Source organism: Pseudorca crassidens, chromosome 3, assembly GCF_039906515.1.
Source record: "Pseudorca crassidens isolate mPseCra1 chromosome 3, mPseCra1.hap1, whole genome shotgun sequence".
Lineage (NCBI taxonomy): Eukaryota > Metazoa > Chordata > Mammalia > Artiodactyla > Delphinidae > Pseudorca > Pseudorca crassidens.
Genome location: NC_090298.1, coordinates 164,925,882 through 164,940,574, shown reverse-complemented (window position 1 = coordinate 164,940,574; position 14,693 = coordinate 164,925,882). Strand labels below are relative to the sequence as shown.

The 14,693-nt window shown below is 53.7% G+C and overlaps 1 protein-coding gene across 9 annotated transcripts in view; it reads left to right on the top strand.

The window, feature by feature from the left end:
• The window catches only part of SMARCA4 (SWI/SNF related, matrix associated, actin dependent regulator of chromatin, subfamily a, member 4), an 87,274-nt gene extending 76,964 nt beyond the window's left edge, over positions 1 to 10,310 (top strand). For 7 of the 9 annotated variants that reach the window (XM_067733712.1, XM_067733718.1, XM_067733717.1 and 4 more), the window contains 5 exons: positions 6,053 to 6,161; positions 6,428 to 6,529; positions 7,206 to 7,338; positions 7,522 to 7,664; positions 9,799 to 10,310. In XM_067733712.1, the coding sequence (XP_067589813.1) occupies positions 6,053 to 6,161; positions 6,428 to 6,529; positions 7,206 to 7,338; positions 7,522 to 7,664; positions 9,799 to 9,831 (520 nt within the window). In that variant the 3' untranslated portion in view covers positions 9,832 to 10,310. The remainder of the gene's footprint in view (positions 1 to 6,052; positions 6,162 to 6,427; positions 6,530 to 7,205; positions 7,339 to 7,521; positions 7,665 to 9,798) is intronic. The other 2 variants (XM_067733719.1, XM_067733713.1) reach the window with 1 other exon arrangement.
• The last annotated feature ends 4,383 nt before the right edge of the window (positions 10,311 to 14,693 follow it).

Sequence of the window (14,693 nt, the reverse complement as noted above, 5' to 3'; positions counted from 1 at the left end):
TGCTAGCCGAGTGGGGCTCAAAGCCACGGGAGGCTTAGCCCAGGTGGCCTCGCTGAGCCGTGCTGAGGTTCTGAGCCTGCCACGGAATTTGCGGGAAGAAGCCCACCTGCCCAGTTAGTCAAGCCGATTCCATCCCCCTGCTTCACTCCCTGCTGCTAATCGCCATGGTGGAGACAGAGCACGCCAAAACAACAACAAAAAACAGGGTTCTAATTTTAAGGGTCTTAAAAGTAGAATTACATAAAAGCTTAAAACAGGACAGGTACAGATAGATACCTGGACTCCAGAAACAAGTAGATTTGGGTGAGCAGGTGGCAGCCTGCCCCTCCCGTCCCTCTGCCCACCTCGGAATCCCCTGTGAGACCCTGTGAAGTGCTCAGAGCATTTCAGCAGGCATGTGCTTCTTCTGTACTCAGGAAGCAGTAGAGGAACATTCGTGAAAATATCAGAATAGGATAAACAGGTAAGGCAGGAGGTGTAAAATGGAAAATTCCAGACAACCGGGGGAAAAAAATGAGGGGGAAAGGATGAATAAAAAGGTCCAAAGTCAAGGTCAAATAAATGAGAAATTACCAAAACACAGGTAAAATTTAAAAGGAAGCCAGGAGACAGCTAGATAAAAGGATTGAAAGGCAGATAGAGAGGTGTCAAACTTCTGAGGTGAAACTCAGAAACTAAATTAAAAATGTAATTTAACTAAGATTAAAATTTAGCAGGAGGGAAGAGAGAGTGTCTGCGGGGGCCTCCGGGGAGGTGTGGAAGTGGGTCTGTGGGTCCCGGACGGTGGCAGCACGGTTTCCCCACCCGCCGACCCCCAGACACACCACAGCCCCTTGGTCCCAGCAGTCCAGGGATCCCCAGCACCCGTAGCTCCCAGGGTGGCCATCCTGCAGACCCTGCCACCTGAGAAGGAGCTTGAGGCCTCTCTGCCTTGGCGCCGCTCGGTGCTCAGAGCGGATGGTAACATGGGGGCTCCAAACAGGAAGCACGCTCCTCAAGACCAAGGTCACTCAGCCCTGCAGAGTGGCCTTGGGCCTCCCTGCACTCACATGACCAGTTCCGCCCACCCCTGGCCGCAGCTCCTGGGCTTGCTGTGCCTCTCATTTTCATCTTCTCCCTGGTCCTGAGAAATGTTCTTTGAAGTGCCATGAACGGTGCTCGTCACCCGCAGCTAACGTCCCTGAGCAGCTGCCACGGCAGAGCACAGCACTGGCTCTCGCGGCGTTCAGGTCAGCTTGGGGAAGCTGGAACGTACACTTGGAGTAGATGCCACCCCTGAGAGCCAGGCTGGATTATGATCCGGCTTCTGCTGCTTGCCGTGTGACCCTCTTCTCCAGAATGAGGGTTTCACACTAAGTGGTTTCAAATCCAGCTTAGCGGGGGTGGGGGTGGGGCGGTCAGGTTTTCTTTAAAATAAGATTTGCATTTCATCATTGAACTGTATTAAGAAACATGAGCCCCCAGGTGTGTCATTGGCTTCTGTAAAATAATCAGTTCATTAGAAATTTTGGCTCATGAGATTCTTAATCAGCTTTGTGACCTACAGCCAGTCCAGCCCTCAACATGTGGACCCTGCAGTAAAGCTTCCCCACCCTCCCTCTTTGTTGGAAGAGTGTGCTAAGAGTGCAGGGCAGGCAGCCTACAGACCTTCCTTGTTGGCAGGTTCCGTGGTGAATATCATTTCCTTTCACTTGTGCATGAGTCAGGAGTTTTTCTGTACCACACAGCCATAAATCTGACACTGAGATTGATCTTTTAAGGGTGGATGCCTGGCAGGTGGAGGCTCTTAGTAAATATTTGTAAGCGGATCTGCCCCAGACTTCTCACTTTTCTAATTCTCCAGATATCCTTGACTTTGTAATGGGTCAAAAAATTGAACCTGGAAAGTAATTTTGTACTAATACCTCTTTAATGTGTTTCATTGTATCATTTTCAAATTTCATGAATGGTGTACATACACATAATCTGAGATTCTGTTTCAGATAAATGTTCTGCTGCTAAGTCAATTTTTAAAATCCTGACCTCATATCCAGGACCCTTGCTGGCTCAGTTCACTAAGAGTCAAAAGAGAAAATAGTCCCAGGGTGAGAAGATGTTATCAAGAGGTGTCATGGGAAGAGGGTCTGAAATGCACTCTAGGAAGGAGAGGGGGACTGAGGGACTGGGGAGGAGGCAACTAGGATCTGTCTTGAGTACTATCTTCAGTTGATTGCTTCTGCCTGCCTGAGGCTATCAGGGCTCAAGAGATAGTGCTCTGATCCATTTGCAATGTCTGCCCTGGTCAAAGGGTGAGGAACGGAAGGAATCAAGCAGTATGTTATCATCCCCAATACAGACATTCTTTCTGTTATTTTCAGGATTCATACCAGGGGTCAACAAACCAAATTTGCAAACTAGCAAAACTATAGATATGGCCCACGACTTGTATGTGTATAGTCTGTGAATTAAGAATTTTTTTTAGATGAGTTTGAGAGAATCAAAAGAAGAATACTATTTCAAGATGTAAAATTATATGAAAATCGGATTTTGTTTCTTATAAATGAGGAATACAGCCAAACTCTGTTGGCCTACATGTTCTCTGTGGCCACTTTGGTGCAACGATGGCAGAGTTGAGTAGTTGTAACAGAGGTGGTATGGCCCACAAAGCCTATAACTTTTTTTTTTTTTTTTTTTTTGTGGTACGCGGGCCTCTCACTGTTGTGGCCTCTCCCGTTGCGGAGCACAGGCTCCGGACGCGCAGGCTCAGCAGCCGCGGTTCACGGGCCCAGCCACTCCGCGGCATGTGGGATCTTCTCGGACCGGGGCACGAACCCGTGTCCCCTGCATCGGCAGGCGGACTCTCAACCACTGCGCCACCAGGGAAGCCCAGCCTATAACATTTATACTCACTGTTCATAGACGAAGTTTGCTGACCCTTGATTTAGAACAGTACATGGGGGGAATTCCCTGGCGGTCCAGTGATTAGGGCTCCACGCTCTCACTGCCAAGGGCCCGGGTTCGATCCCTGGTTGGGGAACTAAGATCCTGCAAACCACACAGTGAGCCCCCCCCCCAAAAAAAGGACGACAACAACAACAAAAAGATTCTAGAACAGTATATGGGAAAGGATGAGAGAGACCCCTGACTTAGCCTAGGGCACCTGTGCTGAGGTCCTGACTGCCACCAATTTTCTGTGTCTGGGCCAGCTCTCATAACCTCTCTGGTTTCTCCGTCTGTTCGAATGGGATATCGACGGATGACCTCTTAGATGCTGAGAGTCTGTGGTTCTGTCCTGTTCAGGGGTTTGGGTCTGTTTTTTTGTTTGCTTTGTTTGTTTTGCTTTTTGTCTCGTCTGATTCTTTGTTTCTCCTTCACATGTTATCTTTTTGTTTCAAGGACACATCAAAGGATGTGTCCATTTAGACTTTGGGGCTCTATGTATCAGGAACTCAGGTGTAAGCCCCGCAAGCAGAACAGGGGTTCCTTTGGCTTGGAGGCCATGGAGGAGTTAGTGAAGTCTAGCTTTCAGGACCCAGAGCCACCTGCCACCTCTCCCCTTACCCCTGTGGTGAAACACAGCTCTGGGCACCGTCCTCAAGGCCTCACACACCAAGAAAAAAAACCTCTGCTTCCCCAGCTCCTGGTAAAAAGGACCAGGGAAGGGCTCTTATTGGCTGGCTGCGTCCCAGGCTCTTGCCTGGACCAGTCACTGAGACCAGACGGCTGAGGAGCTGTGCTTGGTCGCGCCATAGTCTTGTGGGGAGAGGTGGGGACTCAGTGACGGGCAGCCGCACCAGAACCCTGAGTTGGTGTGGCGGAGGGCACATTCCCATAGGGAGGAGACCATCTGGGCAGGTTAAATAATAAGGGTCCCAACCAGGGCTCTTCGGGCTCTAAGGAGAAGGGCTTAGAAAACTAGATAAGGCCCCCCCCACCGCATGGTCACAAACCTCGTTCAGTAAGAAATGACCTCTGGGCTAGATGTGGGAGGAATTGGAGCTCCAGGCAAGGCCCTAGTCACTCTGAGCCCCTCTGTGTCTCGTGTCCCGATGTGATGGGGACAGGGCAGTGAACGAGGTAGAAGAAAATCCCTGCTGTGGGAACTGACATCTAGAGGCTGGAAAATAACGTCACTGTCGTAGGTAACAGCAGCCACCACTGCTAGTGTTACCAAAAACCAGGTGACAGGCCAGGCTGGAGGCACTAGGGCCATGGTGGGTGCTTGCTTTCTTTGTGTCTGAATTGGGGTCACAGGGCCGGTCCTGACGGCAGCAGGATTCTCTCAGGCTCCTTCATTCGCGTGCCCACCGCTGCCAGGCGGCCGGACGCAGAGCAGAGCCAGAGGTGGAGTTCCAGCAATTCTGCCTGGCAGAAACTTCTTCAGAGCAAGTCTCACAAGGCAGGAGGCATGTCTCACCGACAGTGGTGAGCGGGGAGGCCAGGCCTGGGGGCTCACCCTGTGGGATCCCGTAACCTCAAATTCAAGAGGAGGCCAAGCTCGGCCAGGTGCGGGAGGTCGGGGAGGCTCACGGGAGCAAGCACTGAAGGTTTGTGCCTTTACGTGTCATCTCAGTCGTCCGTGTTATTACGAGGCGTCGGGAAGATGACATTTATGCGGAGGTGAGGGTGGGAGCCGGGGTTCCCTGGGGGAGCAGCCGCTTCGGTGATTCTGAGGCGACTGAGCAGGTGGAGAGGGGCGCTGACATCGGAGGTCACGGACAGCCCATCCTGGAGAGCCAAGCAGCCCCGAGGAGGGGGGCGCCGGTGAGCGAGCCTGGAAGGCCGTACCAGCCCCTGGTCGGGGGGAGGTGAGGGCTCTCCAGGGGACTTCTAAGGATTAAAAATGACTTCTCAGCACTTTGGCAACGAAAATCTTATGGCAGTGGCTTTTCAAGAGGTCTTCACCGTCAGAGAGGGCGGTTTTAAAAGTCCCCCGTGACCCTGGCGCCCTGCCCCTCCCTCACACACGACCAGTGCCAGGCCCTCTGCCCTCAGCACGTGGCATCAGACAACAGTTCTCAGGCCAGGTGGGCCTTTTATTCCTCAAGGACGCGATTTCCCCAGAGGTTTGTGAGGGTTTTGCTCTGGAATTTCCCTCTATATCATGGCGCTGGAGTCCCGCTTCCTGAGCTCCCTGAAGGGCCACGCACACCCTGAGGCCAGGCCACCTGTGTGGATGCCACGGGTGAGCACAGAGCCCATGGCCCTAGCACCACATACAAGCCTGTTTGTGGGCTGCAGCGTTAATTTAGCGGGTCTAAAACTGGCGTTGCCAGGAGACAGCGTCGCCACGCTGGAGGCTGAAGGGAGGCTGAGGGTGGATGTCTCTCTGTTCGCCCCCTCCTCGTCCAGGCACTGGGAGGATGTTGCCTCAGAGCTCCTGGCCCCAGCATAGCCGGGCGCGGGGGTGGCACAGCCTGGCGTCCCAGTGCTCGGGTTCCTCATCTCATGGCCACTCACGGCACGTCTTTCCTCTGCTCCCTTGTGCAAAGCAAGCACCTTCTCGTTGGAAAAGACTAGAAAACAGCTTTTGTCATCCATTAGCATCTTGCCGGGGGGGGGGGGCATCTCTCTTTGGGTTTTGGCCAGATTCTCTGAAGTTCGCCGCTCGTAAGTGCCGCCTGTGAGAGGTGCACAGTGTGCTTGGGAAACTGGCCTCCGAAGGTGCGGGCACTTGATGCTCCCAACGTGAGCAAACTGGTTTTTGCGTCGTAAACAAATAATCAGGGCTCTTCTCCCTCTTTCAAGCGCCAAGGCTTTCGCTGCATGTGGCACGTGATGCTGTTTCCTCCAGGGCTGGGATGGGGGAGGGGAGATGGGAGGAAGTTGGGTGAGTTCGGAGCCTCGATTCAAATGCATCAGGGGCCTCTCTGCATGGCTGCCCCTCAGGAATGTTCCAGAACTCACAAGACAGCACAGGTACGGGAAATAATTCCCGAGTCAGCCTTGAATTTCTCACCGGCTCTGTCCTCAAGCAATGGGGGAGTGGCCTGGTGGGGGGGCGCCAGGCAGGGGGTGAGGGCTCCCCGGCAGGCAGGGCCTGTGAGTGACGCCGCCGTGTCCCTCCTTGCAGTAGTAGTGGACGTCAGCTCAGCGAGGTGTTCATCCAGCTGCCGTCCCGCAAGGAGCTGCCTGAGTACTACGAGCTCATCCGCAAGCCTGTGGACTTCAAGAAGATAAAGGTAACCCCCTGTCGAGTGTGCGGGGAGAAAGACGTGCCACGTCGGCGTTTGGGGGATTCCGAGCCTGGGCCTCGGGCCCCCCCAGGCAGGGAGCCAGGCGTTGGACGCAGGGGTCCTGAGGATGTGACGGGCGCCCCCCGCCCCCGGCACCCACAGCTGGGCCTCCACGTCTGCACAGAGCCTGGGGGTTCAGCCGTGACCTCGTCAGGCAGAGGGACGCCGGGTGCGAGGGGGTCCAGAGGTAAGGCCGCTTCTCCTGCCCACAGGAGCGCATCCGCAGCCACAAGTACCGCAGCCTCAACGACCTAGAGAAGGACGTGATGCTGCTGTGCCAGAACGCGCAGACCTTCAACCTGGAGGGCTCCCTGGTGAGCAGCCCCCAGCCCCGGGTGACACGCCCCTCAGCCCCCCGCCCGTGAATTGACTGGTTTTAAAAAAGACTCCCTCCAACTTGGACTATTTTACTCATAACAGAAGCAATGTGTGTGTATTACTGAAAAAATAGCAGAAAATAAAAACAAACTAAAAAGAGGAAGTAGACTCGGTGCCATCCATCCATGGTGACCCTGGGAACAGTCTGCGTACATCTCGGAATCTGTTTTGAATTCCCTCGGGGACTCTCTTGAAAGGAATCCTGTGCTGTGTCCCATCCTGGGATGAAATTCGTGTACACACACATCTTATTAGCCTAGCAGTTTCCCTAAGTGTCGGGATGGGTGCCTCTCGGAAAAGAGGTCTGATAGTCATGTATCTGGGGGAGATGCTGGCTTCAGCGAGGGGCACGCGTTTCTAATGTTACGGCAGACCCCCTCAGAGCCTTTAAAAACACGCTCGGTGCAATTCTTCAAAGGGAGGGAGGAACGTGTGGTTATTTCTGAACGAACACACCGGACCTTTTGTCTGGAGCCCCTTCATCAACCCGGTGCTCTCTGGGGCACCAGCTGAGAAAGGATTATTGAGCTGTCCCTCTGCCAGGACTGGGGCCCAGCGGGCGGGGAGCTCCCCAGCAGGCCCCGCACCTGAGCCCCGTGTGTTTCCCCCCAGATCTACGAAGACTCCATCGTCCTCCAGTCGGTCTTCACCAGCGTGCGGCAGAAAATCGAGAAGGAGGAAGACAGTGAAGGGGAGGAGAGTGAGGAGGAAGAGGAGGGCGAGGAGGAAGGCTCGGAGTCGGAGTGTGAGTCTGGGCGGGGGGCGCGTTGGGGGGGGCTGCAGCCCATCCCCGGGGTGGGGGGAGGCGGGGATGGGGTCACACCCACCTGAGGGGACCCGAAGCCCGCACGGCTCCCAGACGCCCCTGGCTCCGAGGTGCCATGCTCTCCCGAGCTCACATCTTCTTTCCTCCTGGTGCCCACCCCAGCTCGCTCAGTCAAAGTGAAGATCAAGCTGGGACGGAAGGAGAAGGCCCAGGACCGGCTCAAGGGCGGCCGGCGGCGGCCGAGCCGTGGCTCCAGGGCCAAGCCGGTGGTGAGCGACGACGACAGTGAGGAGGAGCAGGACGAGGTAAAGCCTGCGGGGCCCAGGCAGGCGGGTCACTGCACGTCTGCGCCGTGCCACGTGCTGGCCCCTGGTCCAAGGCCAACAGCCCCACTCCCCAGATGCGGAGACCGAGGCTCAGCCTTATATGGCCTGGGACTCAAGTCCAAGCCCACGCGGCCCTACAAGCAGTGCTCTTGGAGCTGGTGGGCTTCAGGCGGGGCATCCCAGCCTGTTCCTGCTGCAGCAGCCTGCAGAGCTGCCAACCCAGGGCACCAGGGCTGCCGAGCTCGGGCTGGCAGTGTTGGGGCGGGAGGCGGTGAGATCGGAGGTGCCGCCAGCAGGTCCCCATGCCCACAGCACAGGGCCCTCCAGCCGCCAGGACTGCCGTGGTGTCCTCACTGCATGGGGCACACGCCCTGCACCCCAGGTCTCTGCTTGTGGCTCTGTTCCGGCCTGTCTAGAAGGATTTCTAAACAATGGTAGTGGGTTAAGAAAAAGCAAGCAAAAAACAAAAGGTCCCATAATCCACAGTCATAAAAACATTGTGCAGCAGACCCTGTGAACGGGGCTGTGAGTGGTGCCTCGGTGATGGTCCCCCTGGCACAGGCTGCAGTCCCTCGCTCACCAGGGAAGAGCCACAGGAGCATCAAGCCTGGACACTTTCATGGGCGTGGGGGCACGAGCAGACCCACTGGCTGGGTTTAAATAAGCTTTGCTCTCTGGCTCTAGCCCGGATGCCAGGCCCTTCCCTGCTGTAGGGCCTGGGCATTTCACTTCACTTCTGAGCCTGTCTCCACTTCTACAAAGCACAGAGGTCAAGTCGATTACACGGGGCCTGGCTCCCAGAACAGCCTGACAAGCACCATTTTGTTGTTGTTAGTCTTTTTTTCTTTTTTAAAATATTTATTTATTTGGTTGCACCAGGTCTTAGTTGCAGCACGCAGCCTCCTTAGTTGTGACATGCGAACTCTTGGTTGCAGCATGCATGTGGGATCTAGTTCCCCGACCAGGGATGGAACCTGGGCCCCCCACACTGGAAATGAGGAGTCTTAACCACTGGACCACCAGGAAAGTCCCTCGTTAGTTTTCTTGTATAGCTGTTTGCAATAGCAGCAAAACCAGGTGCCTTCGGACTTCCCTGGTGGTGCAGTGGTGAAGAATCCGCCTGCCAATGCAGGGGACACGGGTTCGAGCCGTGGTCCGGGAAGATCCCACGTGCCGCAGAGCAACTAAGCCCATGCGTCACAAGTGCTGAGCCTGTGCTCTAGAGCCCACGAGCCACAACTACTGAAGCCCGCATGCCTAGAGCCTGTACTCCGCCACAAGAGAAGCCACTGCGATGAGAAGCCCCTGTTCACTGCAACCAGAGAAAGCCCGTGTGCAGCAATGAAGACCCAACACAGCCAAAAATAAATAAATAAATTAATTAATTAGGAAAAAAAAACCCCCAGGTGCCTCAGAATAAACTGACCGTAGACATCCATGGTCTTATGGGGACGTTAATGACATTGTGAACACGGGAGTGGCGGCCCTTGTTTCTGGAGAGGAGGGTCTGAGCTGTAAAGCTCCCCATCTGCCTGTCTGGATCCAGCAGGGCTTCTGTGGCCCTTGCCAAGCTGTTTAAAACGTTTATACAGGAGAGCAGAGATTTTACGTGGTCAGGAATCGCCAAGATGGTTTTAAAGCCACAGGTCAGGGGAATTCCCTGTCGGCCCAGTGGTGAAGACTTGGCGCTGTAACTGCTGTGGGCCCGGGTTCCATCCCTGGTCAGAGAACTAAGATCCCGCAAGCTGCGTGGCATGCCCACAAAAATAAAATAAAGCTGCAAGTCAGGGGCACAGGGACAGGCAGACAGCAGTGGGACAGAGCAGGGAAGGCCCAGCAAGCCTCCCACGTCCCGAGGAAGAGCCGATGTGGACACAGGGGACAGTCTGTGGGAGAACGGTGACGTCACGGTGTGGCCATGGCAGCAGGGGATGAGGGCAAAGGCCAGTCCGCACCCAGCCTCGTGGAGCCAGTGCTGCCCGCTCCCTGCAGGGCAGAGCGGTTCTGCTGCCTGCATTGGTGGTTGAGTGCATCTAAAGCTGAGGTCGGCGCCAGTCGGGGTGCTCCTGAGGGCGGGGCTGACTCACGCTTTCTCCTCCTGTCCCCCCTCCAGGACCGCTCAGGAAGTGGCAGCGAGGAAGACTGAGTCCCGACATTCCAGAGTCTCAACCCCGAGCCGCTCGTTCCAGATCTGAGATGGTGTAGCCCTTAGCAGTAACGGGTAGCAGCAGATGTAGTTTCAGACTTGGGATAAACTGTATAAACAAAAATCTTCCATATTTATACAGCAGAGAAGATGTAGGACTGTTTGTGTCTGGCCCTGTCCTGGCATCAGTAGCGTTGGTAACAGCATTAACTGTTTAAAATGAGAAAAAAAAAAAAAAGAATTATGAATTGGGGAACACGCGACACCTGTTTTTCTTTTCCTTCCCTGGCAGTACTGTTTCGGCCGCAGTTTGGAATCACTGTAGTTTAAGCTGTGGATGCATGTGTGTAGCCGTCCACTCCTCGTACTGTATTTTATTGGACAGGTCAGACTCGCCAGGGCCAGGGGTCCATAGGCCCGGCGGGGGTATGTCAGTGTCACTGGATGTCAAACAGTAATAAATTAAACCTACAACAAAAGTCTTGCCTTCTGGTGGACTCATTCCCAGCTCCTGGGGTGGTGGTGAATGTCCGCTGCCACCCCAAGCGCTGTGAGGCCCTGGGGCCCCGTGTGGGGCCTCACCATATCCGGGCCCCTGTCCTCCCATCACCAGATCCCAGGGGTCCCATTTCACAGGGGAGGACACTGAAGCCCACGCAAAGGCAAACACCTTGCCCAGGCCTCACACCATCTGACTGCAAGCCTGGGCTCTGGCTCCCTTACCACTGCCATTCTCCATCATGTGTTCAAGCCTGCCCTGTCATGCAGGGAGCAAACAGCTCAGTCCCTTCCCCTCTGCAGCTAAGGTGGGGTCGGGGAGACAGTCACATAAACAGGCAGGTGCAGGACTTCCCTGGTGGCGCAGTGGTTAAGAATCCACCTGCCAGAGGGAGGGGGTATGGGGATATATGTATACGTATAGCTGATTCACTTTGTTATACAGCAGAAACTAACACAACAATGTAAAGCAATTATATTCCAATAAAGATGTTAAAAAAAAAAAGACACTTAAAGAAAAAAAGAAAAAATCCACCTGCCAATGCCAGGGACATGGGTTTGAGCCCTGGTCCAGGAAGATCCCACATGCCGTGGAGCAGCTAAGCACATGCACCACAGCTACTGAGCCTGTGCTCTAGAGCCTGCAAGCCACAACTACTGAGCCCACGTGCTGCAACTACTGAAGCCCGCACGCCTAGAGCCCATGCTCCGCAACAAGAGAAGCCACCGCAATGAGAAGCCCGTGCACCACAACGAAGAGTAGCCCCCGCTCGCCGCAACTAGAGAAAGCCCGCGTGCAGCAACAAAGACCCAAAGCAGCCATAAATAAATATATTTTGGAAAAAAACGGCAGGTGCCACACAGCAGTCAGAGCTGTGACACAGGAATCCCAGTGCATTGTGGGAGCCCAGGTGATCAGGGAGAGCTCCCAAGTCCAGAACTTACTTTGGGTTCTATAGTTTTTGTCTCTTCATTAAGATCTTGTATTTGCGAGTCATTGTCATCATATTTGCCTTTAATTCTTCAAACACTGTTCACTTTAAATCTTTGAACATTTTTTTTTCTTTTTTTTTTTTTTTTGCGGTATGCGGGCCTGTCACTGTTGTGGGCTCTCCCGTTGCGGAGCACAGGCTCCGGACGCGCAGGCTCAGCGGCCCTGGCTCACAGGCCCAGCCGCTCCGTGGCATGTGGGATCTTCCCAGACCGGGGCACGAAGCCCTATCCCCTGCATCGGCAGGCGGACTCTCAACCACTGCGCCACCAGGGAAGCCCCTGGTGGCATTTTTGTTTTGTTTGTTTTAGTTATTGCTGAGCTGACTCTGTAGGGTCTCTCTCCCCCACTGTGTGCAGCTGTTTATGTCTCTGCACCATGTTTGAAAGTTACTGTTTTTCATTATCTTTAAGCTGACTCCCTCTTGGAGTCACCCCTGGGTCGGCCTAGCTTCGGGGTCAGCCAGTGATGGCACAGAGGTTGTGCTCAAACCCCTGAGTCAGTGAGGCCCTGTGCCAGGGGCCCGTGCTCAGGCAGTTTGCAAGCCAGACCTGCCTTTGCTTCCTGCCGTCCCTCTTGCATCTTCTCAACATGTGCACACGGCCTCCTGCTGAGCAGCTGGGTTGACGGGGCTCAGTGCGCGCGCGCGCGCGCACACACACACACACACACACACACACACACACACACACACACACACACACACACACACACACACACACACACACACACACACACACACACACACACACACACACACACACACGGCTTTGAATGCTGATTAGTTTACCCATCTGCAGCCAGCATCGCAACCTCAGCTAGTTTGGAGGCCTTGGCCTTCCCCATTCATTCCACCCTGAGATCCCTGCTGTTTCCAATTTGCCCAATGGCCTGAGGTGTTACTTGGCTCCTAGTCAAGTCAGCCTGCTCCAGCAGTGATATTCATGGCTTGTCCAGTCCAATAGGAGCTGGGAGGCCAAAAAAACCCATTACCTCCCACTGCTCTTACCTTGCCATTCAGTAAATATTTTTGAGTAAATTCTTAATTTGTCAAATGCCTTTGATTAATCTCCAGAATCCTGAAATGGTTGTTTTTGACAACTCTGTCTAGTTTTAAGGTTGCTTTTATGGAGTGGATTTGCCAAGATACTCATGTCATTTTGAAAGTCCACATTTTTGTGTGTGAACGGCTTTGACTTCATTTTAACAAATTTGAATTTATTTTAATGTTTACAGAAAAGCAGCTCACCTTGATTTCACGTATTTAGACTGAGGCCAATTTAAAAATGTGTCCCTTGAGGGGGCAAAAAGTATATGTGAAATTTGAGTAGGAGAAAAGTGTTTGTCTGCCATAGTTTGTTGGTGAATAGATGGCAGCAAAATCCAAAATAATATTTGCCATGAGTTCATACCTCTCTCATGTCAAAGTCTGGAGTTGGTGCCTCAGCGTTGGAGAACAGCTCCTTCTCTGTCTTGTTGCTTTAGTACTTGCCACCCCTATGTCCAGCATCACCTCATGGCCCAAGATGGGTGCTGGTGCTCCATCTATCCATTCCACATTCCAGCCATCAACAAGGAGGCAAGGGGAGGGAGATCCTCTCTGGAAACTGACACTTCACTCTCTCTTAAGTGCTCGTTGGCTACAACATAGTCAAGTGGCCACACCTAGCTGCACAGGAAGCTGAGAAATGCAGCCTATCTTCTGGTGCCTATGTGCCCAGCTAAAGTTGTGGGCACACCACTCGCTCACTGCATACTTTGAGGTGGTTAGCCCCAGTTTTCAGATGAGCAAACTGAGGCACAGGGAAGGGAAACATTTGCCCAAGCCTGCACAGCCAGTCCTAGAACCAGTGGTTGTCAAGCCCCACTTGCCTTCCTTCCAAATTGAGTGGTCGTGGGTTTGAATCCTGGCCCTGCCACGTCCAGGCTATGTGACTTTGGGCAGTTCTCTGCACCTCTCTGAGCCCACTAGGAGATGAGAAGCCAAACGATGCTCACGGAGGTTTCTTATTTCTTTCTTTGGGCATTTCTGTTTTTTCTATGGTGACAATGAAAAGAGAAATAATTGAAGAAAACAAATGAAGGGCATCAACAAGAGGAGCTAGTTGGGCTGAACACCCACACATGCAAAGCCAAGTGTGATGGTGACCCAGGAACACGTGGGCTGTGCTGGGGGTGAGAGGTCATCCCCCTGGCCTGGCTCTCCCACGTTGACCTTGGCCTGAGGTCCTGGAACCAGCCTGGCCTTCATGTGGACACTGGCCAGGAACCACGGACCTCTACCAGCCTGAACTCCTGTCGCTCCTGGTGACAGCTGCTAACTGCCTACCCACCACCCCCCACTGGCCTTTGCTCTCAGCACCCATCTATCTGGACAGTCCTTTCCCCTCTATCTCGGCCCGGCTGGCCAGTGCCTTCCTCCCCCATTTATCCCAACAACCCTGAGGGGTGTGGACTTCACTCCCATTTCACAGATGACACAAGTGAAGTTCTGAGAGGTTGAGACACTTGCCCAAGGCCACACAGATTTGGGCCCAGGTTTGTGGGGCACAGGAGTGAGTCCTCGGGGGCTGGGACCTGCTCCAAATCTGGAGGAAAGGCCCTGGGTCTGGGAGGGTGAAATGGCCCCTGGAAAGGGTGCTGTGTTGAGTAATGTAGCCATGTCTGTGTCCTCAGGGAGTCAGGGAAGGCCCCAGCAAGACTTGGGTGAGCAGGTCCCTTTGGCTGGAATACCAGATGGTCAGGGCATGATGGGAGCCCCTGGGGTGCCCTGACACAGCCAGGACTGGGAGGGGGGCAGTCAGAAGAGTATAGACCATCACATGTGACAGATGGCCACCACAATATCTCCCACCCCATATGCACTTCTAGAACCTTGCAACTCCCCCACCAAGACCTGGAATCTAATTCTCCTTCCCTTGACTTTGGCTTGGGACTCTTGGTAAGCAGTAGAGTGCAATAGAAGTGACAATGTGACCACTAAGAGTGGGTCATACAAAGCACCTCAGTTTGTTGGAACACTCCCTGTTAAAGCCGTCAGCTCTCATGGAACAGCCCAAATGCCTAGAAGCCACCATGTTGTGAGGAAGCCCGAAGAAGCCCATGCCGAGAGACCACCAAGACCACAGGAGGAGAAAGAGACGGCTGGCCAAACCCCACCTGTGTGCACCTGCCCAGATGAGCCCTTCCCACCTTCCCGACACAAAGAAAGAGAGAGAACAAACTGTTGTTTTAAGCCACTAAGCTGTGGGGTGATTTCTTACACAGTGATAGCAACTGGAACATCCTAAAACAATTTTTCAAATGACATGGGTCTAATTAAGCTAACATGGAAAGATCTTTAGAGCAATGTTAAGGCTAGGAAAGCAAGCTA